General features: G+C 40.0%; 3 protein-coding genes across 12 annotated transcripts; 2 read left to right on the top strand and 1 right to left on the bottom strand.

The window, feature by feature from the left end:
• Positions 1–2656: 2656 nt before the first annotated feature.
• LOC115758558 lies at positions 2657–3747 on the bottom strand. The gene is made up of 2 exons (XM_030699265.1): positions 3566–3747; positions 2657–3499 (listed from the first exon to the last, which is right to left on the bottom strand). The coding sequence occupies exons 1-2, from the start codon at positions 3569–3571 to the stop codon at positions 2681–2683; spliced, it is 825 nt and encodes a 274-aa protein (XP_030555125.1). The 5' UTR covers positions 3572–3747; the 3' UTR covers positions 2657–2680.
• A 9393-nt stretch (positions 3748–13140) lies between these two features.
• Positions 13141–19977, top strand: LOC115758556 (voltage-dependent L-type calcium channel subunit beta-2-like). 10 transcript variants are annotated; one of them, XM_030699259.1, is made up of 9 exons: positions 13141–13260; positions 13488–13604; positions 13664–13885; positions 13953–14025; positions 15676–16163; positions 16225–16392; positions 16507–16639; positions 17143–17403; positions 19494–19977. In XM_030699259.1, exons 1-9 carry the CDS (start codon positions 13141–13143, stop codon positions 19967–19969), a joined length of 2058 nt encoding a protein of 685 aa, XP_030555119.1. In that variant the 3' UTR covers positions 19970–19977. The 10 variants fall into 10 exon arrangements, with proteins under 10 accessions (XP_030555119.1, XP_030555118.1, XP_030555117.1 ...); XM_030699258.1 differs by having other exon boundaries at positions 13953–14043; XM_030699257.1 differs by having other exon boundaries at positions 13953–14043; positions 15664–16163.
• A 21-nt stretch (positions 19978–19998) lies between these two features.
• On the top strand, positions 19999–20849 carry LOC115758559. Its single transcript, XM_030699266.1, has one exon. The coding sequence runs from the start codon at positions 20021–20023 to the stop codon at positions 20633–20635; it is 615 nt and encodes a 204-aa protein (XP_030555126.1). The 5' UTR covers positions 19999–20020; the 3' UTR covers positions 20636–20849.
• The last annotated feature ends 3878 nt before the right edge of the window (positions 20850–24727 follow it).

The raw sequence follows: 24727 nt of genomic DNA, 5'->3' as shown, positions 1-24727 counted from the left end.
GTCAAGCCTTTAAAGCTTTTACTAAAGAGCTTATGAGCTTGCAGTACCCTTACAGAGCATAGTTGAAGATAGTTGCGACCCCTCGAAATGTACATACATATATATTGTCTGGCTATTTCTATGCAAATTTTTCCCAAGCAAGTTTCAACTGCAAGCTTCAACATTATTATCTGTAAAATGGGACTACTGAATATTGTAGCTTCCGTAGAAGAAATCTCTCAAAACTAAAGTTCTTAAAATGAAAAATATTTTTCTATAAAAAATATCTTAACCAAACTCAGCAGTTTCTAGTCACAATGGTCCTTACATATAAACAGCATGTGTAGGTCGAATAGAGCTCGTTTTATATATTTCTTCTAGCATATATGTAAAGTCTTCGGCCACCATAAGATAACTGTTTTTAATTTAGAGAAATGGCACTGATATCACCTTGAACTATGAATGCATGTTCAGGTATTATTGTCATGTGGTCAATGCCTGCTTCCAGGAATGCATTAATTCGACTGCGCTCTAAAGCAGCCATATCCAATGCGTTGGAGTGCTATACATATAAAGATCAACGTTTTATGCATCCTTAACTTACACTCTATTTTAATTGCCAAGAAATCCTCACAATCACAGTTGGTGCCTCGGTCCCACACACCGACCGACCCATCTTATGTGCAATTAAACAGCAAGCCCAGGCTTGCGGTTGGTTGGGTGGGGGCAAGGGCATGGGCAAAAGCAAATTTACGTCCGCTGTCAAAAGGCAGCGACGTAGCGTATTTAATATTTTTCAGCGTGTTTTACCATTTCATGTTGTGTCATCATCATCGTCAGCATCAGCTCCAGGAACGGGCGCAGGCGCAGTCCCAGTCCCAGTCGGAGTCACGGTTGCTGAAAAGAGAACAGAAGATACAGATACACTCGGCGTGGAGTGGTCAATCCTGTTCCTTAGGCTTCTGTGCCGGCATAGCTGAGACGGGAACGGGAATGGACGGGATACAAATTTGTACGCTCAACTACAAACTAAAAAGTCTTAAAAGCATTTGCAGAAACGAAGGCAAAGAGTAAACACAATAAAGGCATAAAAATTGCGAGTGAGCAAACAAATAAAAGGAAACAAGTGAGAAGCAGGAGAGGCAGGAGAGGCAGGGACCAGCAGTCAACTCAGACGGGGCAGACGGGGGGGCAGACAGGGCATTGCGGGCATGGTGTATGTTGTTTTGTATCTGTGCTGCTCATTTGCACTTGGAATACAAAAGATACATTTTCGTAAGACCATTTTGACATGACAAGATAACGACAAGCAATCCAACCAAGCGACCGGACGATAGTCGGGGGAGCACTGGCAACAGGCAACGGGCCGCGGGCCGCGGACACCGGGCATGAAAGCTGCGCCTGCTCATTGGCTCCTTGCCGACCTTTGCCTGAGTGTTTCGTATTTTAATTTTCATTACGGCCACACCGCCGCATTGGAAGGTTCTTGAGAAGCTGCGACGGCGACGACCGGCAGCGCATAAAGTCAGCGCAAGCAGCGCAAATGTGAGTATTTCTCAGAAATTGCAAATTATTTTTGAGCTGAGCGCCTGCGCCTCGAGATGCCTCGTCACAGGTACGAGTCGCAACTGGCGCGGGCAGTCTCAGCAGCAGCAGCAGCAGCAGCAGCCACAGCCGCCAAAATGAGTTAGCATCCCAATCCCAATCCCTGTGTGCGAGTGTGTGTGCGTGTGTATGACTTTGCTGAGTGCCAGCGCAACCGGCAAGCGAAACAAATGCGCAGATACTTTTGCCCATTGACACTCCCGCACCCCTCTTTATATGGCACCACAACTTCAGACTGGGACAGGACGCGGCCAACGGCCATCAAGTGCTCCGGCCTCGTCCACTTTTCGCCCCGCGCACCGCCCTTACCCTAAAGTGGTGTTTATGCACTCTCATAAACATTTTTATTTTAATGATTTTTATTATTGTGCACATTCGTTACTTTTTATGCGCCCTAGAGGATCACGGCAGCCATGTGCTGCGTACCCTTAATCTTAATCGTGTCTCGATCTTGGCCCTGAGTACTGAGAAAGTTTAGTTAGCGACATTCATTTGTCGCCTTCCAACTTAGACACACTTTTGCTTAGAGATTCGCATTTGTTTTATTTTTAATATCATAATTACAAATATTATATACTCCTTTGTATGAGTCCTTTGAGTGCATGTTGGAGTCTTCGTTGCAGTGGCTCTGCGATCGCCTCACCCTGCCGGATCATAAAAATTAATTTACGTTCGATTGCAAAATATTCGCCGCACAGTGGACAACGCCGCCAGCGCGGATGAGACATAAAATTCCACGTTTATGACCCCTTAAGATTCAACTTGTGTATGGCAAAATCTGTGTGAAGTACCAGAGATCCAATGGCAGCTTATCCATTTCGGTTTCATTAAAAAGCGGGACCTCGTAAAAAAAATCCTGTGTTATTTTTCTATCTCCTGGCCACTGGCAGACCCAACTTGCAATTTGCATTGTCCCCATACAAGAATCCATAGCTATATAAATTACAACTTTAGTTTCTGCTAATGCTGAACGAGTCCGTTTATTAACAGCGCGACTTAACTTAACACATATTTTGGTATAGTTTGTTTGCTTAGATAGGAAAAGCGTACTTGTTGGTTACCTAAGAGTAAAGTTTTGTCATTAATTCTATTTAAGTTACTTTGTCGCACGACCACCGCCCAGACGGGCAACAGTGCGGCGTAATTTGAGAATCTCGGCTTGCAGCTGGTCAACGCTATTGTCCACGGCTGTTGGCTTTGGCTGGGCTGTTGCTCCTGGGGCGGATGTGCGATTAGCCACAAAAGGCAGCGCGCCCTCCACACTGGCAATGGAAAGATCTGGATGAATCTGAGGAGTAGTCACGTTCACGCTGTTAGCAACAGGCGCAGCCACCGCAGTGGTGGGTGTTAGAATAGGTGCGAGATTAGACACAGCAGCACCAGCAGCTAAAGCTGGAGTAGTTGGCACTGTGGCTGGAGCGGCAGCAGCAGGCGTCTGTGCAACGGCGCGGTGTGTAGATATTAATTTCTGTAGCTTTGCTGTGGCGCTCTCACGCTGCGAGTCCAGCAGCATGCGCATCGCTTCTTGATCTTCCGACTTGGCTTTCTCCATGGAGTCGGAGCCCTCGTCTATAAACACGTAATTTATGACGTGCGCGTGTGTGCCTGGCTTAATCCGGTAGATGGGCTGACCATCGCCGCCTCCGGATGCAGCTGATAGAGAGGGTATATCGCCCATTTTGGCCATTTCGCCACCCACTTGGAAAATCGATGTCTTGCCATTCACCACCAGCGGCTTGGGCATGATGTAGGGCGCAGACACAAACTGGGAGCACTTGCGCTTGGTCACTTCCACATATTTGCTCACCCGACAGCCGCTGGTGCTGCAAGCCCGCAACGGCGTGGCCATAGACTCGCCGCTGACGCCACTGGCTCCACTCGCTGTTGTTGCTATATTGGAGCTTGTGGCTTGCATCTGTAATTGCCATTTAGAGTGCATTAGCCTAGAATTTCAACTTATGCAAAACTGAGTTAAACTTACATTCATTTAACTTTGTTATTTGTTTGACAATTTTCGTGCGATTTTTTGCACAGTTAACCTAGTGTATTCTTTTGTCACATTGAATAGACGCTTTTTTTATTTCAAGAGCTGTCAACGTTTCTGTTTGTGCTCAAATCCGAAAATCACAGCTACCAAATAGCTTCGATTTTGTTACAACTAATGAAAAACTGTAAAGTATGCAGATTCATTACAATTCGATGAACTGAACCAAAAGAACTTGCTCATGTTCAAAAAAGAACTAATCGATTCAGTTCTCGCAGAGACGCAGCGCGCATGCCTGGTTATCGATTGCGCCAAGGTTCGATAACTCATAAGGCAGACGCTTTGGCGCGAACGAAAGAGAATTCAAATGAATCGAATATATATATGTACTTCATACAATATTTTACAAACCACAAGAAAAATGTATAATCTGGTCAGCTATTTCAATTATGTATTATGCATTGAACCCAAATAGTTCAAAGGTGCTGTGCATACTGCAATTTAAAATCTGTGGCCAAACGGCAATGGTGAGTCCATTTTAAAGTGCAATGACCTGAAAGCCCTTGAACACAACATTGAGCAGCCGTGGCAAAGTGTGGCCGCGACAGACACCCGCTTCATTTACATTCCCGAGTACTTTAAAAATGGGCAGGCAACGCCAAAGTTGAGTCGTTAAAAGCACTGAAAACGGTTATCATAAGGCGGTCGAGACCAACGCCTGTCCTTCTGCCAGCTTCTTTAATTTCCACGTCCATCTCACAGCCAACAGTCGCTCAAAGCGTTGACCAGACTTGCAGCCTCATTGTTGGCTCAAATGAAATAATTACTTTAGCACACTTTGACTGACTGACTGACTGGCTGACTGAATGCCTGGCCGTAAAGCCGTCTTCTGTGTATGCGTGTGTGCATCCTTAGTCATGACCAATATATCGACTCGCATTAACAACAACAACAATGAAATCAGCCGCAGATGCAATAAAATCCTCCGACATATCCACGTCGCGCCCAGTCCGACAATAATAAGAAATGAAATGCCATTTATTAAGCATTAATAAGTGCGAGGGTCCATGTCCATCCATCCATTTGCGCTGCACTTGGCTTCGGTGCCCCGACATTGGACCGCGACCGGCTCTCCACCTGGGCGCTCTGACTCTGACTCAGTTTGCGACTCTGACGATGCCTGTGGCCAGCCTCTGGCCAGCGTTCTCTCTATACTTCGTTGCCGGTTTAGCCAACAAACTTGCCCCTCGTTGGGTCGACTTACCGGCTTATGTACCTAAAAAATTCGAATAATAAAACTTCTTGAAAGTTTCTTTACCAACCGTAAGCATAACCATACTTTAAGTTCATGCATGGCTCTAATTATCATTTAAATGCAAATGGATTTATTTGTCGATGTTGTCGATAGTAGTAACAGAAATGCTCCTCACACATCTAGATAGTAAATGATGTACATATGTATATTATATTTATACATCTCCACATGAACAGCAAATTTATCAATTTTCATAACTAAAAATATCTTTCAATCATTATACTGTGCAGAGTGCGTTCTGCTAATCAAAATTCACACCAAGTTTCTGAGAACAGCCCCAAAAATTGTTGAGTTTAGCGTTTAGCAGATTCATCGTTGGTAACTTAATGAAATTCCACGGGTAAAACAAAAAGTGCAATTATGAAATATGAAGCTATTTAAAATGCAGAATGCGGCTACCACATCGGAAATGTTTTGGCCCAATGGACTGGTACTGAATCACGCCAAGCATATTGGATACCGTGATTAAGGTGAAAATAATTATGTACTGAGCCGAAGCTTGTGTGTGTGTGTGTATGTGTGTGTGTGTGGCTGCTTTAAAAAGTGATCTACAGCCAAATTGAACTTTTGGATGATGTTGCAAGTGTGAATAATGAAAATATGGCCAATATAGTTTCATAGATAGCATTTGTTCTTAAAATAAATTTGTACATTTTCAACATTTATAAAATGAAGGACCTCATATTTGTTGATCAGCTTTTAATCTTTTAAGCTGTTATTTAGTTGACCTTATAAATGATATAATTACAATTATTAAAGCAATGCAACTGCAACAAATTTGGTATTGCAGCTAGTTGCCTGGTATCTAATAGGTGGCCCGTCTGATGCTTGTCTGCGCTTGCGCTGACAAAGATACTGCAAAACGAGTCGCGTTCATTTTTTTGGTAAGCAGGTTTTATATTGGGACAACAACAAAACGAAAAGAAATTGGGATTCCTTGTCTGGGCAGGCACCAACCAACACATGGCGTTCATTTGAGGCAGCAGTACCCCAAAAATAAGCACAAGAGCGGCAACAAAACCGAGGCCCTCGAGCGCTGTACTTGTGCTTGATCAAGTGAACAGCAGACAGCGATGACGACAAGCGGAACGTCGTCTGGCCACCAGAACAGAGAACAACAACAACAACCGAAAAAAAGAACAACAAGTTGCGCATGCTTAGCTGTTAGATACTCGTAACAGATACAGATACAGATACAGATACATAAGCACGTGCAGCAGGCAAAGAAGTAAACGTTAAAAGGGAAATCAAGAAGCAAAAAAGGAAGCCAAATGTTTTACTTGACCTTGACTTTAAAATTCTCATTGCAAAAGCCAAAAATGTACACTGCACACATACATATACATTAACACACACAAATACACGAATACATATAGTATCTGTATCTTTGAATCGTTTGCCTCTGTAGTGCCTGCCTTTTCGCTTTAACGCTTTTATTTCGAATTGCAGCCTTAAAACAAATTAAAGAGCAACTGAACTTAAATTCGATATTGCTAAATTAGTTCTCATTCAGTTGGACATAAATATGTAGAGTTTTTCGTCTGACTATCTAGTAATAAAACCCATCGATTTCTTGTTACCTTTTCAGATGAGTGCAGCTCCACCTGCACATAGTTCAGTTATTATCCAAAATTAAGCTGAACACAAAAACCAGTCAAGCAATAATCCTACATATAAACCAATATGAGCACATAGAAGACCCCACACTATATGTATCTATATGTATAGTAGACAATACGAGCACAACTGAGCACTCCAGCAGTTTTTTACCCCAAGAGAATTGCGGAGCCAACAGGTACGCCCAAAACGAATATGAATATGAATATATTCAAATTCGCTAGCTATTTATATTACGTATCCTAATATATAATATCGCACATGAAAGACAATCAGATTCATAACAGCTGCATTTAAATAAATAATACTTAATTCGGTCCTTTATCAAAAAATTATCAAATGTGAGATTTCTAGGTACACTTTTGTCTATGAGCAATTTCTCTTCAAATTAAAATTTATTTACAAAATACTGAAAGAAAAATCCATAATTTTAGAGAAAGACAAAAATTCTATTTTGACATCAAAGCCAATTCGATGGGCATCTCATAACGGTGTCCAGAACAAAGGGATTTGCGCACATGAGTTTGAACTGCGTCGTTGTCCCCATTTCGAACCTAAAAGTTGTGCAACGTAGGCGTGCGGAGGAGCTGTTGCAGCTGCCACAGAGTTTGCCACACGACAAAAAGTCCTTTACGCTTGTTTTGCTGTTGCTCCTTCCTGTTCGATTGTCGTTTTCTCTTGTTAGCCACCGCCTCGTGCTGCAGCGGAAAGGTGTTGCCTCAGACAATAAACTAATTAAATTTAATTTAAAACAGTCCGTGGCATTTCATAAGGCATCCTGCGGCCAGCAACCTCCAGCCCAGTCAGCCAAAAATGTTTCATATTTAATTGGCCGGCTGCTGTTGCTGGTGGCAAGCGAAACATGTCCTAAATTACCAGAGTGTGGCAGCAGCAGCAGCAGAGTGCTGACCAAATTAGAAGCAATAAAAAATTGTTAGACTGGCGGCGTGGGGGAGGGGTCTTGCCTCCGTTAAGCCAAGGGGGTTACCGGGTAGACAGACTGCCAAGTACCGCGACATGTTCGCTCCTTGTTTTTTGCATCTGTTTCGTTTTTGCTCGCAAAAGCAGCTGTTGAAGCACTGCGATTTGATGTGCCTCTAAGCACAAGCAGGTGCTATCTGAGCTGGAGCCAAATAGAGTGGATGCAGTGAGTCAGTGTCGGTGGCCTGTGTTAGCCCAGCGGCACGAGCTGGACAAAGCGTAGGCCGAGAAAGCCCATTTTCCTATGGCGTTTTATTTTCCAAGTCGACTCGTAAAGCTTAATATGTACACACATAACCAAGCAAGAGCCCAATACTGATTTGTTTACCGTTAGAGGTCGACAGGCAATCAAAACGGCTCCGTGTTACCTGGTCCCGGGCCTGTGCCCCAGTGCCAAGGCCAGCACGCACACTAAACCCCATGATTATATTTGAAATTAAAGTCTCGAACCGCTTGCCACCGGTTGGCCAGTCTGGATCTGCATGTGGGTAATTACCGGTGTGGTCGGAATCCATCGATATACCGAAATTAGAATTTAGCCACAGTCTTCACAGAAAACTTAACCCCTTTACCTGCTGCAACTGGCTGCAGGCAGTTTGTGTTCATGGCAAGACTGTGCCCCATTTGAATGGACGGACTTTCGATTCCAATTCAAATTTACGATCAATTGCTTATTTGTATACAAACAAAACTAAAGCCAGCCTGGCGACCAATTATAGTATCAGTATCTACGCTGTGCTTCTCAAATTATTCAAATCGATTGTCAATTATGACTGACAAATGTGAGTTTATTTTGAATAGATTTGCATTCTGCTCAAAAGATCTACATATGTATGAAATCGAGAGGACCGTTATAAAAAAAGGATACAGGACGCTTCGACTAAGACGAACTATCAACGGATATTATAAAATATGGCTTATGTTTATGCTTAAAAGGTTTAAGTCCTGTCTCGCAGTTAAAGCCTCTTAAGTATGTGCTCGCTGAATAGCTGACATAAAGTACATCTTTTAATACATGTAAATAATAAATAGCTTTGCCTAATAATATTTTTAATTTATAAAAGTCGACACACTTTAATCCCGCCTAAAGATATGCTGCACAAAAGATTGAAACACCTAAAGTATGCTCCACAGTTTAGAATCACATCGAACAGAAAGCAGTGCAGAGAAACCGACATGATAGTTTAAATTTGTGATGAATTAACTATATAATTTATTAACTCTTAAGCTAGTCGAATAAAACAAAGAAAATGTGCTGCATGCAACAAAGAGGTCGAGAATATGAATGATCTAGAATAGATATACTTTATGGGGTTGGATAAGTTTCGTTCTATGCGTTGCACATTTGATGACAAAATTGTAATACTCTTTGACAGAGTACAATTATGCAGATATTTAATTGGTTTACTTGTTTTGTCTATAAAATTGCTTACACTTGTTTTACAAGACCGTAAACGCCCACACCTAAGCACATATATATGTACCATTAAATATACACCATATAAATTTTAGCTGTTTCAGCAGCAATAAAAATACGTGCATTGCAGTTCGCTCACCTGTGCCACCTTTCGGCACAAGCTATAAAAAGTGTAAGGGGAGAATTGTGGGTTGTCAGTGTATTGCAAGCTGCCGAATATCCAGGGAACCATCCACAGACCATGAAGTTGATCGCTGCTTTTCTCATTATGGTGTTCGCAGCGTGCGCGTGCGCCTCCTGCTCCAGCTATCAACCTGGTGTCGCATCGCCGCCTTGCCCAAAAAACTATCTCTTTAGCTGTCAGCCAAAGCTGGTGCCGGTGCCATGCAGTGCTTCAGCTGCCAGTTATGGATCTGCGGGCGCATACACGGACCACGTGCCCTCTTACGTCTACTTTGGAGACAATCTGCATGGACCGGACTTTCAGTATCAAGCGTAGCTATAGTGCACTTTGTCAATGCCAACCCCAAGAATATAAATTGTGTATCTACGTATCTAGATATCTGAAAGAACCTTTTACAAATTGTATTTTAAAGAGATCAACTTAGGAGTGCTAAGCGTTATACACATATATATAATATTACTATTCGAGGGGGTTTCCATCGGCTCGATGCCGACAATCCCACAGTTCTATAGTACGTTGTGATATAGAACTGATTTTTGCTTAATGATTCGCTGATCATCTGCCCAACATCAGCAGCTGTAGGCCGGCTGCCCCCGAAGAAATGCGTCGGCTGCCAAAAATAATGTCGCCGTGTGCCTCCAACTCGGCATCTCGACATCTCGACGTCTACATATGTACATCGGTTCCACTCAGCCACAGTCGGAATTGTTGTCTTTGCGTTTGTGGTCGGTCGCAGCTCGTTTGTCGCCCATCTATAAAAATCGCCCATCGAAATCAAAAAACGGCCGCCGTGTTAAAGTGATCCTAAATGCACATAAGGCAAACACAAACTGAGATGTTTTGTGCTATTTTGCGAATGTGATTCCTTTAACTATTGCCATGTGGCACATTCCAATCTTATGTTAAAATTCATGCGTTTAGTCTGACCCAGTTTAGTTATGCTAAAGCCCGCCGTCGCCAGCTCTAGCAATTGATTAATTTATGTGCGTGTGTGAGTGTATTTCAATTTAATGATGGTCGTTAAATTATTTGCCGAAGTGTTTGTTTATGTTTGATTTTATTCATCTGCTATATTTTTATTTTATTTATTTTTGTGTGGCACCGAAGATGATTGCATAATTTGTTTGGGGACAGCGCCACCATTAAGTGGTTCTCTGTTCTTTGATTAATCAGTTGATATAGCTGGCTCCATATCCATTTATATTCACACAACTACGATCCCGTGCTAACCCAACGCAACAACGGTCAACATGAAGAAGCTGCACCTGGGCGCCAAGCATAAGGCGAAGACATATAAACCCTTTAGAAATAATAAAAACCGTCGGGTAAGTGTACGTACGGACCCAGATCCGACATAGAGCCGCGTCCCAGCCCCTCTGGCCCGGTCCGGTTATTTTTATACACATGCTCTCAACGATCTTGGAGCTCTCTTTACATTCCGTTCGTACTCTTGCTGTCAATTTGGCCATGTTATATATCTCTCAGCTCTTTGCATTTATTTTTGTTTGTGCCTATTTCAGCTACCTCAAAAAAAATGGTTATTACACGAAATGTTAGACCATAAAATAGCACTCTAGAGATTAGTGAGACAGGCCCATGCATAAAATTGAGGGATTAAAAATGGAGCAAATGCAGAGGCAAAACAAAAATCAAACCGAAAATTCCTTCGATTTTGTTTATAAAATTATTATTAATGGTGTGCGGCCAATGTAGGGTTTTGGCAAGTTCATGACTCGCTATCGTGTGTTTAGAATTAGGGTAAAAGGTAAACAATAATTTGCCACATTTACTTTGGCCAGAGAATATGAGCCAAGTATTATGTTTGGGGGCAAATGACATTCGCATTTCTCTTCGCCATTGGCTTACACACAACAAAACAATGGGACAAAGTACAAGAAGAAGCATCAGTGAAAGAGCGCATTCTCCACATAACATTCAAAACTGGCGCCTGCGCATTGTGAAAGTGGAGAGTTTTTGGTTGTCTCGCCCCCCTTTTTCTCTCTCTCTCTCTCGGTCTGTTTCTCTCGTGGACTCCGTCAGTGCTTTACTCAGTGGCTATGTGCTCATCTGGAAATGTTTCCTTTTTTCTCTCGCTTTGGTTGTGATGATGGACAGCATAATGTTTACATTGTATTGCACACTGTCTTGGTATTTGCCGATCAGGTGCCAATAGGTGAATACACATGCATACATGTACATGTCGACATTTCGTTTATTTTTGACAATAGTTGATACTTTTGTATATACTTTTCTGCTTTTATATATTTTTTTATGGAATTCAAGGGTTTGGCGTGTGTTTTTATATCGTAAAAAATTCCTTAAAAGTTGATCAACCACTTTCTCAAATAAACTGCAGCGAACTGCAAAAAGAAGTGTAAATTGTTTTCTCGCCAACCAGCGCTTTCCCTTAAACCAGCTCTAATTTGATTCCCCCAAGTGTGCCCACATATGTATGTACATGCACACATGTATATGCATGATAAGCGTGGCTTGCCAACAGGTGGACGACCCTTTGCTTATTTTAGAAAAATATCGATTTTCCACACAGCAACAGAACTCTCGAAAGCCTCAATACCAGAGAAATTAAATTGTTTACTAGCTATAAATATGAGCAATTATTGATACATACATATGTATTTTGATTTACCAAAGTGCATTTATATATTACAGATAGTGTTTATAGGTATATAAATCCGCAGTGCACACTGAGGCAAAACCGTTGCCATTGCACTTGAATTTCCAATGAACCTGATGAAAAGAGTATTTTGTTTACATTTCATATTGGCAAAGTGTGCATTTGCATTTGTATTCGAATTGAACGCACGTAGTACGTAGTACGAGTACTCGCATTCGCACTCATTGAATCTTTTTGAAATCGTATTCACATATCCAGAGTGGAAGAACGGCGCAGTGGGGCGATGGGGCAGAGGTTACTCCCAACAACATTTACGCACTGGAAGTGAGGGAAACTCTACACAAGTTTTCCCCAAAACGAAGCATTCATGAACACATTTTTCATTTTCCAAATACAGAAACACTTTAGTTTGCGTGCGGAATTGAGTTCGGGTGAATGTTGAATGCGAATGCGAAACTGAATGTCGTGGCAAAGGGCAGGAAACGGTATCTGAATCGAAATATGAATCGAATGAACGCTACCTAGTAGACCGTAGACCTGCAACAATATCAGATAAAAACCGACTCCAAAAAGAAACGGATGCGAAAAATGAAATAAAAGTTATAGAGCAAATACAAGCTAAAATAGCAACATAAAATAATACAAATATAGAAGAAATTTCTCTCAACGGGCGCTCTCCCAAAGGCATTTCGGCTTGGGGTTTTCCAGGAATTTGTGTGTGCATATAAAAAAAAAAATTAAAAAAAAAAGCGAGCAGAGCATTGAATTACCGCGGGTCCAAATAACACGCCAAATATTTATTTTTAACTCAACAACAAGTAATCCTGATGCGCCAATACCGTATCGATACGACGGAGAAACGGGTAGCACAAAAAAAATATTACCGAGATTCGGCCAATCTTTCGAAAGGGGGGCTAACAAAGAAGTGAGAGGAAGCGGCGGAAATCAGCGTGTGTGCCTTTCCAGTTACATTTACCATTTACCGTTCACATTAACTGTTTGCCTGTGCCATTGGCTTCCAGAGTTGGTTATCTCGCTCGCTCGCTCCGTCTCTTTCTCTCTCGTTGGGGACTGCTGGACATGCCAGAAGCCTAATGCGGATTGTGGATTGTCCGTTGGCGTCCAAGTTCTGAGCAACCAGTGGGGGAGATTGGACGAGGCAATAGTTATTATAGCTTCCTTAGACTTGTTTGTCGGCACATTCCTTCGACTTAACGTGTTGGCGCGTCACTTGGTACTTACTCCCAACTACCAACGACTCGACGTGGCCATCATCGTCACCATTTGCGTCCGCTCCTCCGAAGCGTGGGTTCAACAGTGGCATTGGCAGCCACGATTTGTGCTCTTGTTGTCGTTGTGCCGTTGTGTCGGAAACATCATCAAAATATCTTCATTCGAAGAAGATTATCGGGCTGACAGGCCCATGGTGCAGCGTGCATCATCCTCAGATGCTCCCTCAATTCAGGGCGGCCATAATCGAGAGTCTCGATTTGGCCTTGGATATACATCGTACCAAAGCGGATACAATAAACTCTTTACTCAGGTGCAAAACTTATATTCTCTATAACCAATATATATAACCCAAGAGGAGTACCTTCTGATTTTTGTTAACGGATATTTTGATAATATGATCTCACTGAATTGTCCAGAGACTGGCGACCACATGTTGATCCAGAGCCTCTGGCAAGCAGCCAATTATCATAATGATAAATGTGTATTGTGTACATTGCCTCGATTAACAAGAAAATGCGATGTGTTTGGCTTTTCCAGGGTTCTGCCGACTCGAACTACTCACAACCGTCATCCGATCTGTCGCTAGACGAGGAAAAGGAATCGCTTCGGCGAGAAAAGGAACGTCAGGCCTTAAGCCAGTTGGATAAAGCGAGGGTAAGTATTAGTTATTACATAGTCAAAATCTATATTAATATATCCACATTATTTTATAGAGTAAACCAGTAGCGTTCGCTGTGCGAACCAACGTAGCGTACGATGGCACAATTGACGACGATTCGCCCGTTCAGGGTGGTGCAGTTTCATTTGAGATGCGGGAGTTCCTGCACATCAAGGAGAAGTATGACAATAACTGGTGGATCGGCAGACTGGTTAAGGAAGGCTGTGATGTGGGCTTCATACCCAGCCCCGCTAAGCTAGACAACATTCGCATGCAGGTGAGCATTGCTCTTGGCACGGATTATCTTCTAAAATTAACTCGCTTATTTGGTATTCTTTTTGTAGAATCAAACTAGACCCTCAAGACTGTATGGCACAAAGGGCTCATCTAGTGGTAATCTGGGTGCGGGACAAGCAGGTGCGGAGCCATCACGAGGTAGCACACCCCCCACACCTGGTATGACACACATTTCATTCTCCTAATTTCTTTTGGGCGAGGTTTTATTTTGTATATCGTATCTTAATTTGATTTCAATGTAATATCTCCTTTTCGTATTTATGTCGTATATATTTTCGTCTGCGTTAATATCAATTATCTAACGAACTTCTCGTAACCAAACGAACGAACATATAACATAACTATTATTATTCCACATACGTACTACAATATATACACGTGAGTGCGTCTCTCGATCAGCTCAGTACAACAACCATGGTACTCCAAACCGATTGGCATCAATCACAAAGGACACAATTATAAGACACGGCTAATTTTGAGCTGAGTCCAACAGTTGATCTCCAACCAGCTAAGATCGTCCGATATGATTTACACCTGACTCGTAGTTTGCCGCGTACCGTTTTGAATTTTCATTTAGAAAAATCTGAATCTGGCAACACTGGGCTACAAAATTGCCGTAATTTCGTAAATTTTGTGTTCTATTTTTATCATGCTACATCCATAATGAAACTGCAATAAGGAATTATATTTCACCAGCATTTGCCAAATGGTCCAGTCCAAAACTGACATAGATGTCTAACACTCTCTCCTGCATGATAGTCACTCAACAAATTGGTCTAGAACACATATCACACACGCCCACACGCAAACTCAAGCCTTTTTTTCTAGAGACAACTTACAGCACGCTCCCACTCATATCCTACTATAACTGTGTATAGTAAGAAAAAACGTATTAACTGCACTTAACTCTCTTTTGCCACACACAACAATAATTATCACCATACCCAACAACAACAATAATACCAACTACGTGATAAAAACGTGTTCCAAAGACCCCTATAGTACTACACCGCGCAAGAAACAAGGTTTGTCCACGTCTCTCATCTGGTAATCAGAAAATGCATTTTCAATTCAACAAAATCTTGTGCTCGTCATGCTAGAAAATAATATCGGAAAATCTGTATATGTATCTTTATCTAGTTGCGTTCAATTTCATTTCCATCTAGAGATGCGCAATATGTTGAGAAAATATTATACGATTCTATTACTACAAAATTGTTACCTTATTATACATAAAAACAAATCTTAAATATGATTTCGACTGATTTCCTTAAGCGATATTATTAGTAATAGATATATTGAGCGCGTTTAATTTTTTTTTTGTTTGGTTTCGTACTTTCGCTAAATATACATTTTAGCCAATCACTTCATATATCCTTAGACTTAAGGTATGCTTTAGGCTGAATTTCATCCTCGAGTTGGCATTTCAACAGCACTTTATATCGCGTGGTACGGTTGCAGTTTGTAAAATACTCCCCGTATTGGACCCAACCACATACACAAACACTCACACACACGCTCAAACTCACACACACACACACGCCGAACACATACCCACACAATAAAGAAACATTGATTTTACGATTTCAAAATTATATCTTCTGTACATAAACTTAATATTTGATTAAAAAAAAACTTAAGTTGTAAATTGGCTTGGCAACTCGTAGCGCTCGATCTTCGTACGTAGAAATCATAAACTCGCTCATCCCTTGCCATTATCTTTTCTTTCCGCCTGTTCGAAATGATACTAACAATCAGGTGACGAATCAGATTCCATGGGACCAGGACGACATGGCAAGACACCATTAGCAACGCCACCCAATAAGGAGAAGCGCAAGCCTTTTTTCAAGAAACAGGAAACAGCCAGCCCGTACGATGTGGTGCCATCGATGCGGCCCGTTGTGTTAGTGGGTCCAAGCCTTAAGGGTTACGAGGTAACCGACATGATGCAGAAGGCGCTCTTCGATTTCCTCAAGCATCGCTTCGAAGGACGCATTATCATAACACGCGTTATGGCCGATATATCCCTGGCGAAGCGATCTATAATGAACAATCCATCGAAGCGTGCCATCATGGAACGTTCCACCAGTCGGTCCGATTGTCTGGGCAAGGTGCAAGAGGAGATCGAGCGCATCTTTGAGCTGGCCCGTTCACTGCAGCTGGTCGTACTCGATTGTGATACAATCAATCATCCGTCACAATTAGCAAAAACTTCATTAGCGCCAACAATAGTTTACTTAAAGATTAGTAGTAGTAAGGTAAGATATTTATTCACTTAACAACAAAAATGAAAACTATAATTGATTCATGAATTTGCAGGTTTTACAGCGTTTAATCAAATCACGGGGCAAATCGCAAGCTAAAAACTTATCCGTACAAATGGTTGCTGCCGAAAAGTTAGCCCAATGTCCACCCGAAATGTTCGATGTAATTTTAGATGAGAACCAATTGGAAGACGCCTGCGAGCATATCGCCGAATACCTGGAGGTTAGTGAATCATACAAATATACTTATATTCACATATTCAATCTATATATATTTATATATATGTGTATACATAATTTATATATATATATATATATACTAACCCATGCCATACAGACATATTGGAAAGCCACGCATCCAGATATTCGCACAGGCACCACAGTACCGGCCATTGCTAGACCGATACCGTCTCAGGAGGTGTCGGCATCACCCTCCGGCGATCAAGCGCGCTTGGGTCCAACACCACCAGGTAACGTCAGAGTCAGAGAATTGTGTTCATTTAATGAACGCATAGTCATCTTCATATCATAGCGTATCGTAAACCCCTTCACTAAAAGTCGTGAAATTTTAAAGATATAAAATCCAATTGCCCACTATCTCATCCACAAACCGTTTGGCAATTGAAATATCGAGAGAAACCAAAAAATAATCCATAGATATTCGGTCCAACAGCCCATAACATAATGAAGAAGTCACAAAACGACTTTATCAGATGATCAGTAAAACTAGTTAAGCATTTTTTTTTTTTTGTTTAATTTCGACATAATACACAGTACTTAACTTACATAAATATAACAATAACATGAATATATACTCACATTTGCAATACACGAATTTTTACAATTTTAATCACATATAACTCGTACAATTCTAAAATTTGTCTTTCTCAAATTCAAATTCCCATGACTGTACCGAAAACCAATCGATGAATCTTCTTGCTCTCTCTCCGCATTCGCGTGCCTGCGCTAACAGTCGATGGCGAGGAGTTTGATGAGCACGAGCCTAGAATGGCGAGTGCCGAGCGTGAGGGTAGTCGGGAGCGAGAGCGAGAGCGAGACAATGGCAGTAGGGAAAGAGAACGCGAGAATGAACGGGACTATTGGGATAGAGAGTTCAACAGAGATCGCAGTTCGAAAGACAGAGAAAGAGATTTGGAGTGGGAGCGCGAGAGAGCACGCGAATGGGAAAGAGAGCGAGAAAGGGATTGGGATAGAGAGTTCGATTGGGACCAAGGTAAATTCTACTGTTATTTATAATTTGGTTATGTAATCGCATAATTTCAACAGCAATTTATAAGTAATACTTTCGAATAGTATTAAATGTCATATTCATAATCCCAGTAATTTTCTTTCAAAAAAACACAAAAAATGTACAAGATTTCTTTAATCCTGTTGAGTATTGTCAGCCCACTTGCTATAAACTATCCATGTATCAGTTATACACACATAGTTATAGATATACCTAGATCAGCTTATCGCATAGAGTTACATTTTATTTGATATTTATATTTCCTTCACAACTCATGGCTAGCTTTAAAGATATTTACATATATACCGATTATTCACCCATTTTGCAATTAAGTTCCACATGTTAGGTTATTCTTAAAAGATTGCGGTTCCCATAGGTAGCTCCAATTTTGACTATTATGCCTTAGCATAGTGGGGCACATAGTAAAACTCGCTCACCAGCGGTTTTTAGTCATTTTTGTCATTTCATTCTCATAGCTGTTCTGACGTATCCATTTGACGTCAGGATTCCATAGCTTTTTTACGTAGATTAAGTTGTTAACACTTTTGCTTTCTTCTTCTTTTTGTTTATTATTTATTTGATCTTTTATGCAAACACTTCACAGCATTCACAGCACGAGACATACCCGGTTCCTTTACAACAATGCTATAATTCGAATCCAATTACCAAGATCAACACAAAAGCGATATCAACAGTACAAAGAAAAAGACAAATTATGTCCAAACGTTTCAATCAAATCAATAATAAGGAGTCTGTTCCAGTTTTCGGTATCGAATGTCCCTCATCCACGATGATCAACAAATTGAGTCTAAATGAGGTGCACATTCCTTAGGAAATTTCTGTTTTCGCCTGTTATTCGGGCGCATTTCGGAGCCCCCATTAAAAGCTGTTAACCGTACTATTTAAGATCTCTTTACTTTCAATATATTTTCTGCTTGAGTTCTGCTAACAATACTAACCCGAACGACCTTGAGCCCATTGTCAACGGAAGAGCATCTGTGATTCTTAAATGCATTAACCATAATTCATAAAATACATAGTTAGGACTCGTATCAAGAAAAACATATTATTGTCTAAATGTGCACTTGCCATGTTTTGTACTCGTTTCTAGTTACTCCTGGCGTCGTGCGCCTCTAGTGTCCACTCGTCCTCGTCCTTCTACTTGATTCCTACATTGCTCGGGTCCAGTCTAAGGCTCAGGCAACAACTCAGTTCAGTCTAATAGTTTGATATCTTGTCTTGTTTAATGATTATTTTATTGCCGTTCATCATTTCAAGTTAGAATCCTCAACTCATTCAAATTGTATTCGTTATTAAGATACATGTTGGCTTAGTGAGTATATTCTGCCAAAGGCGTTCAATTTCGCTTTAATTTGTTTAATCTGTTAAAAGTAACCTTCGCAGATTTAAATTATTGGTTCATTACCACATTCCCCTTCCCAAATATTAACTGCGATATGTTTAGTTGTCGACCTGAATGCAATCATTGTTTTCTTTTATTTTGTATTAGTCCTTTAAGTATAGAGCATAGAGAGAAACAAAAAACCCTTCCATCCTCAGTTATTAGAGAAATTGAAGACATAATAAATCTGTATTTGAAACAAAAGATTTTATACAACAATCTGAAAAAGAATATCAAATGAAAGTTAAAATTATAACTAGTATTTATATGTTTACTTGTTTATAACCAAAATAGTGAAATAATATGAATTCTACCTCTTTATCAGTTTTACAAGATTTATGTTTTTTATAGCCCTGCCTTGCCAAACTCTAACCCACTTGCAAAAATTCATAGTGTATCAGTACTTGTCGTAAGGAAAGTTCTGATTGTAAGATGGTTTAACTGCAATACGACTTTATAGCTAGAATACCAACCAAAATATATGCACACCCGTGTTACTAAAACATCTGTATTTGTTTGTCAAATGACTTTGGAGAATTATCTTTGGCTATTGATGCATTCGAATGCTTTGCTTTTGGTTTGTTTTTAGTTGAGTTTGTTTTTTGCGTTGAACTGCCAACTGATCAACTGATTAATGCTTGACTTAGACGAACCTGTGTTAACCGTATTGCAGGAGGTGCCTCTTACCATCATAGCCGTCGTCAGGCCTCAGGACGACACCAGGAGCGCAGCGTGGGCAGCGGCGGAGTTGGCCATGCGGCCGGCTATGAGCGTGACAGGGAGCGCTACGAGCGGCAGGAAAGGGAACGACTCCATGCACGTGATCGCGATCTTATGCACTACGATCTTAACAGCGACGAGATGCTGGACGAACGAAATTTTGAGTATCCGGCAATGCGCAGCGGGCCCAGCGGCGCCTCCCACCATGGTCATCTGTCGCGCGGCGGTCGACTTCTGGACGATGCAGAATTTGAGCGTGAGGATCGACTGATGGGCAGCTCAAGATCGCGCTACGGACCCGGACCCTCGACGCGCATTGACGATCCCCGTGATGTGCCGCGCGCAGCAGCTGTTGTGGATCGCGATCGCGATGAATACAGTCCGCACAGAGGTGGTGGAAGTAGTAGGAGAATGCTGAATGCCATGTAGGAATCGTGGATATAGGGGTGGGATCAGATCGATTCGAAAGCGCCAGGTTTGATGGAAGCACGTGACAATAGTTTTGATCTTGACACGATACACAAATCAAAACCCAAACCGCTGCTCAGACAGCACTCACAATCTCAACCTCAGCCTCAATCTCAATCTCAGTCGCAACCACATCACTTTACACACTCATACCCGGCAAGGCAACGCAGCGGTCAGTGGCTGTCATCCCCGTCGTTTTCTCAGTCGCAAACCTCGTTCAGTCATCAACGGCCACGCGAACACTTTCCGTTGCGACACCAGCCACTGTCCTATCCACAGGAACGCCCACACAGCCAAAGCCATCATTTACACTCGTATACTTCCAGTTGCACATACCCCGCCAACTCCGACTCCAAGTCCTTAGCACCTGTGCGCTCCCAACACTATCCTCGTGATGCGTTCCAAAGCACCTCATTTTCCAATCCGGTGTGCAACAGCGACGCCTATAGAGACAGAATCAGACCCAAAAACTCAGCCATAAGCAGCGGCTCCACCTCGAATACAGCGGACTTCGATTGGTCATCGTCATCCTTCTCGAATATCGATGCAGTCACACACGCAATACGTAATAAGATTATCGTTGAGGAGGACGAGGAGGATATACTAAGCACGGATAGGTTTTATTGAAGAGATTTCAGCGACACGACACACAAGGCACAAAACGCTTTCATATTATCGTATTGCGACAGCCAAGATTATGCAAAGATATTTTCAGAGCGACATTGCACAATATGTTTAAAAAATGATCCAAATACATAGGCTTTACCCAAAACCGGGGGTCAGCATTCAACTGAAAGCTTCACATAACAAGAGACAAACCGAATACAAGAGTACTACAAGTATAAATATGTATAAGGCTAATCATTCACACACACGTAGCATACTTATTTCAGTGCCAAAACACATTTGTACATTTCCATCGGAAGAGGCCACTTGAATTTTTCCCAGCTGTGCGTCTGTGCGCCAGTGGCCCACCAAGTGGCTGGACGGGAAATACTTACATAGTTTATGAATAGCACAATGCTAAGTACAGCCTTATGTGTCTTAAATACTATATGTAGCTAATGGTAATGAGATTTTATTTAACAATATATAACTATATATATACATACATGCATATATATATATATATGTATATATTGGATATATATATATATTAATATGTATATATGTATTTATATACATATATATATATATATATATGAATGGAAACAAAACTAAGCATAAGATTTACACCTAAACAACATTGGTGATGCATTTCGCCGCATCAATTGGGGTCTGGGAGGGGAATCATTGTAGTTACGGTAAGCCGTATATATATTTTTATGCAAATGGTAAACTAAGTGGCAGCTTTAATAATTTAGTGGAAGTATATTAATCTAAGTAAATGCAGAAAATATGCACACACACACACGCATACACCAATACATACGAACACAGTCACACCGAATAACGAAATACACTACCAAAAGTTGACATTTTGATCGATTGAAATCTCTTTAATAAATCTATCTGTAATCGAATATGTGAATTGCTGAAATGTTGCAGAAATATCTTGGAATACTAACATATGGTATTCCAGAAACTCTGTAATATTAGCTACAATCTAGCTTGATTCACTTCCTACAAGTGTTGCTAATTGCGATTTTTCTCTAACGCTATCGGATCGTAAGCTTGAAATACGAGCTATGTTCATATTTTTCTCCAGCATTCTCTTGCGTATATTGCTTTCAATTAGCTTTTTCCCGCTAACTTAGTTGCTTCAGTTAAGCAATTAATACTACCAGTGCCTTAACAAAAACCATTAAACAACAAAATGAACTACACACTACAAATTTGGCATACCCAAGATTTTAAACACACATGCATACGCTATTATTGAGACTTGTATTATCCTTGCCCTCAATGCTTATTACGTATTGCAGTTGCATTCGATCGCTTACCATCAAATTATATAGAAACTATTGTAAGTATGTTTTTGATCTGGCCCATTCCAAACGAGCACTCTTTTTACAATTCCAACCACCTGTAAGAATTGATAAACGGTTTTCAAAATTCAACACAAACAAACGCACTGAATTCAAATCGATCGCGACTTAGAGTATGAGGGAGTTTAAAACTCCCTGCACTTCCAGTGCTGATTGATTAGCGCTAAGTACCCATATACCTTCCGCACCTTTAATTAAAATCAAGGGCAAACACAGCCCAATAAACGAGCTTTGTTCAAACTAGCGTCATGAAAGCCTCGTTATAGATTGTGCTAAAAGGCTATAAGACCGAACCGTAGGCGACTTGTTGATTGATCACTGCACTCCCTATTGATGTAGAAAACGATTCGATTAAGAAAATTATATGTGGGGGGCGGCTTACTAGGTGAAAGGTGTGCTAATCGCTTTACACTTTAGTTAAAACCCAAAATATAACTATATAAGGTGTGATATTTTTCCATTTATAATTCGGTTTGATCCTTAACAACTGCTGATGTCAGCCGCCGGCAAAGATTAAAATCATCTGTAGCTCTTAAGTCGCTCTTATAAAATTGAAAGAAACTTTGTGTCCAGGGGGGTTTTATACACAAAGTTTCTCGAATGTTGAACTAAAGGAACATACCAAAAATATTTATTGTGAAATGAGGACAAGTGGAAGATCAACCTCTCAAAACTGACATTTTGATAAAAAAAAAAAAAAAGTGTATCAAATAGAGAATGCAACTATTGGGAAAATTTGTTAAGGATTCAGGCCATACAAGTTCGTAGACAAATGTGCATATGTATAAATACGAAAGTAAAAAGTATATGAAAGAACATGTTAGATATTAATATTGGTTTTATAATTGATCCATATGGTACCGAAACAAATCATAATACATAAGTATCCTGAAGAAAAGCCTGGTAAAAACTTCATGACTACGCTCACTTGCATTTTGTGCAGCTTATAAATAAAACGGAACTACATATACCCATATACACGCATATACGAACATAGACCTGCACTTTGAAGCATTTTCTATCACTTGGATAAAATAGAAGAAAAGAGACCAGTTCATTTTGCAATAAGGGCGCATACGATTTCCACCCTGATAGTACGGGGCGAATGGGCTGAGTGCTAAAGCCATATATAAATAAATATATATAATAATAACGGTACGCAAACAATTCTTGTATAAAGTGGCAACAAATTTATTTATTAGCTATAATTAAATATATTGAAAATTACTTTTTAATATTAGCTTGCAGTTAAAAGCAAACACGAACGGAGGAAAAAATATTTAAGTAAATAATTGAAGAGCCCAAAAATTATATACAAAATAAAAATAAAAATAAAAAACAATAAAATATACATATACTAAGTATGGCTATACATATGTAAATTATACAAATTTATTCATATGAATACATACGAGTGTATTGTATTAAATTCACAGAACTGGTAACTCACAATAAAAAAATAAAAAAACATATATATAATTATGTAAATGTATCCTGCTATAAATAACAAAATTTAAAAGAAAAAACCGTCAACTGACAATTTGTAAAGGAAGAAACTTTTCCAATAGTACTCTAATTAACAAAATTACCTTGCAAAAAAATAATAAAAAAACACAAATAAAATAATAATAAATTATTAATTTGTAATGTTAAAAGGATTTATTTTGAATATTGCAATTATTTCAATCTAATCCAAACTATAAATAAATAAAATAAATTAATAACAACAATACAAATATTAAACTTTGTTGACTTACTAACACATACACACACAACATTTCGACATTTCAAATACGAAATTCATATTTCATCATTAAAACTCAATTTACTAAAGACTCCCTTTCCTTAAAGCCACTCTAATAAATGCAAGCATTATTTTTTTAACAACAATAAGTATATGGTAAAAATGTATAATGAAAAAAGTGAAACAAATAAAAGGCAAATTTTTATGCACGCCTGAGGTACTATAGTCGAAAGTTCGAATTACAATTATTATTAAACCAAAATGGGTGAAATTAAAACCACAACCAAAACCAGAATATGAAACTATTTGTGCAAATATCAATCCAAATTTATATAGAAATATTTTTACGTATATGAAAACCGATAACTTTACCATAATCGTTTGTAAATAGTTAATGATATCTGAATTTCCTTATAAACGTTTGTTCTAAGTTCCGAATGGGAAAAATTGCAAATTGTCCCAGATTCGTTTGGTTCTGTTGATTTGTTTGAGCAACTTATAAAAGTACTTCAAGTATGATTTACAAAAATATGAGTATGTAGTTAAATGAATGCTAAATTGCAAATAAAACCAATTAAAATAACTGAAATTTGAACATTAATTCATATTGTTCTTTTTCCACATGCTTGACCTCACATTTTGAAAATTAGTAATTTAGAAAATCAATCATTCAATAATGCTAATTGCTACTTAAGGGTTAATAACATTTCAATATTATAACTTGGCAGCTCGCCCTTATCTTATCTACATAGTTCAGCAAACTACATCCAAGTTTGATTTTAGTGTTTATTTCCTTTACTTTCCTTATCAGCAAGTAAACTTGTTATGAGCAACATTCGTGACGTAGATGAGTGAAATTCCTGCGACCTATTTGAGCCCTTGTCGCCTTTTACGGGCTAAGCTTGTTTTCGCACAGACACAGGTTTTCGCACTGTACGTACATACACATATACTTGATGAGCATATATACTAATATGAGTATATATT

This window comes from Drosophila novamexicana, unplaced genomic scaffold (genome assembly GCF_003285875.2).
Source record: "Drosophila novamexicana strain 15010-1031.04,08,12 unplaced genomic scaffold, DnovRS2.1 tig00000193-arrow-pilon, whole genome shotgun sequence".
In the NCBI taxonomy this organism is placed as follows: Eukaryota; Metazoa; Arthropoda; class Insecta; order Diptera; family Drosophilidae; genus Drosophila; species Drosophila novamexicana.
The sequence above is the reverse complement of the archived record's forward strand: the minus strand, read 5'-3'. Positions and strand labels throughout refer to the sequence as shown.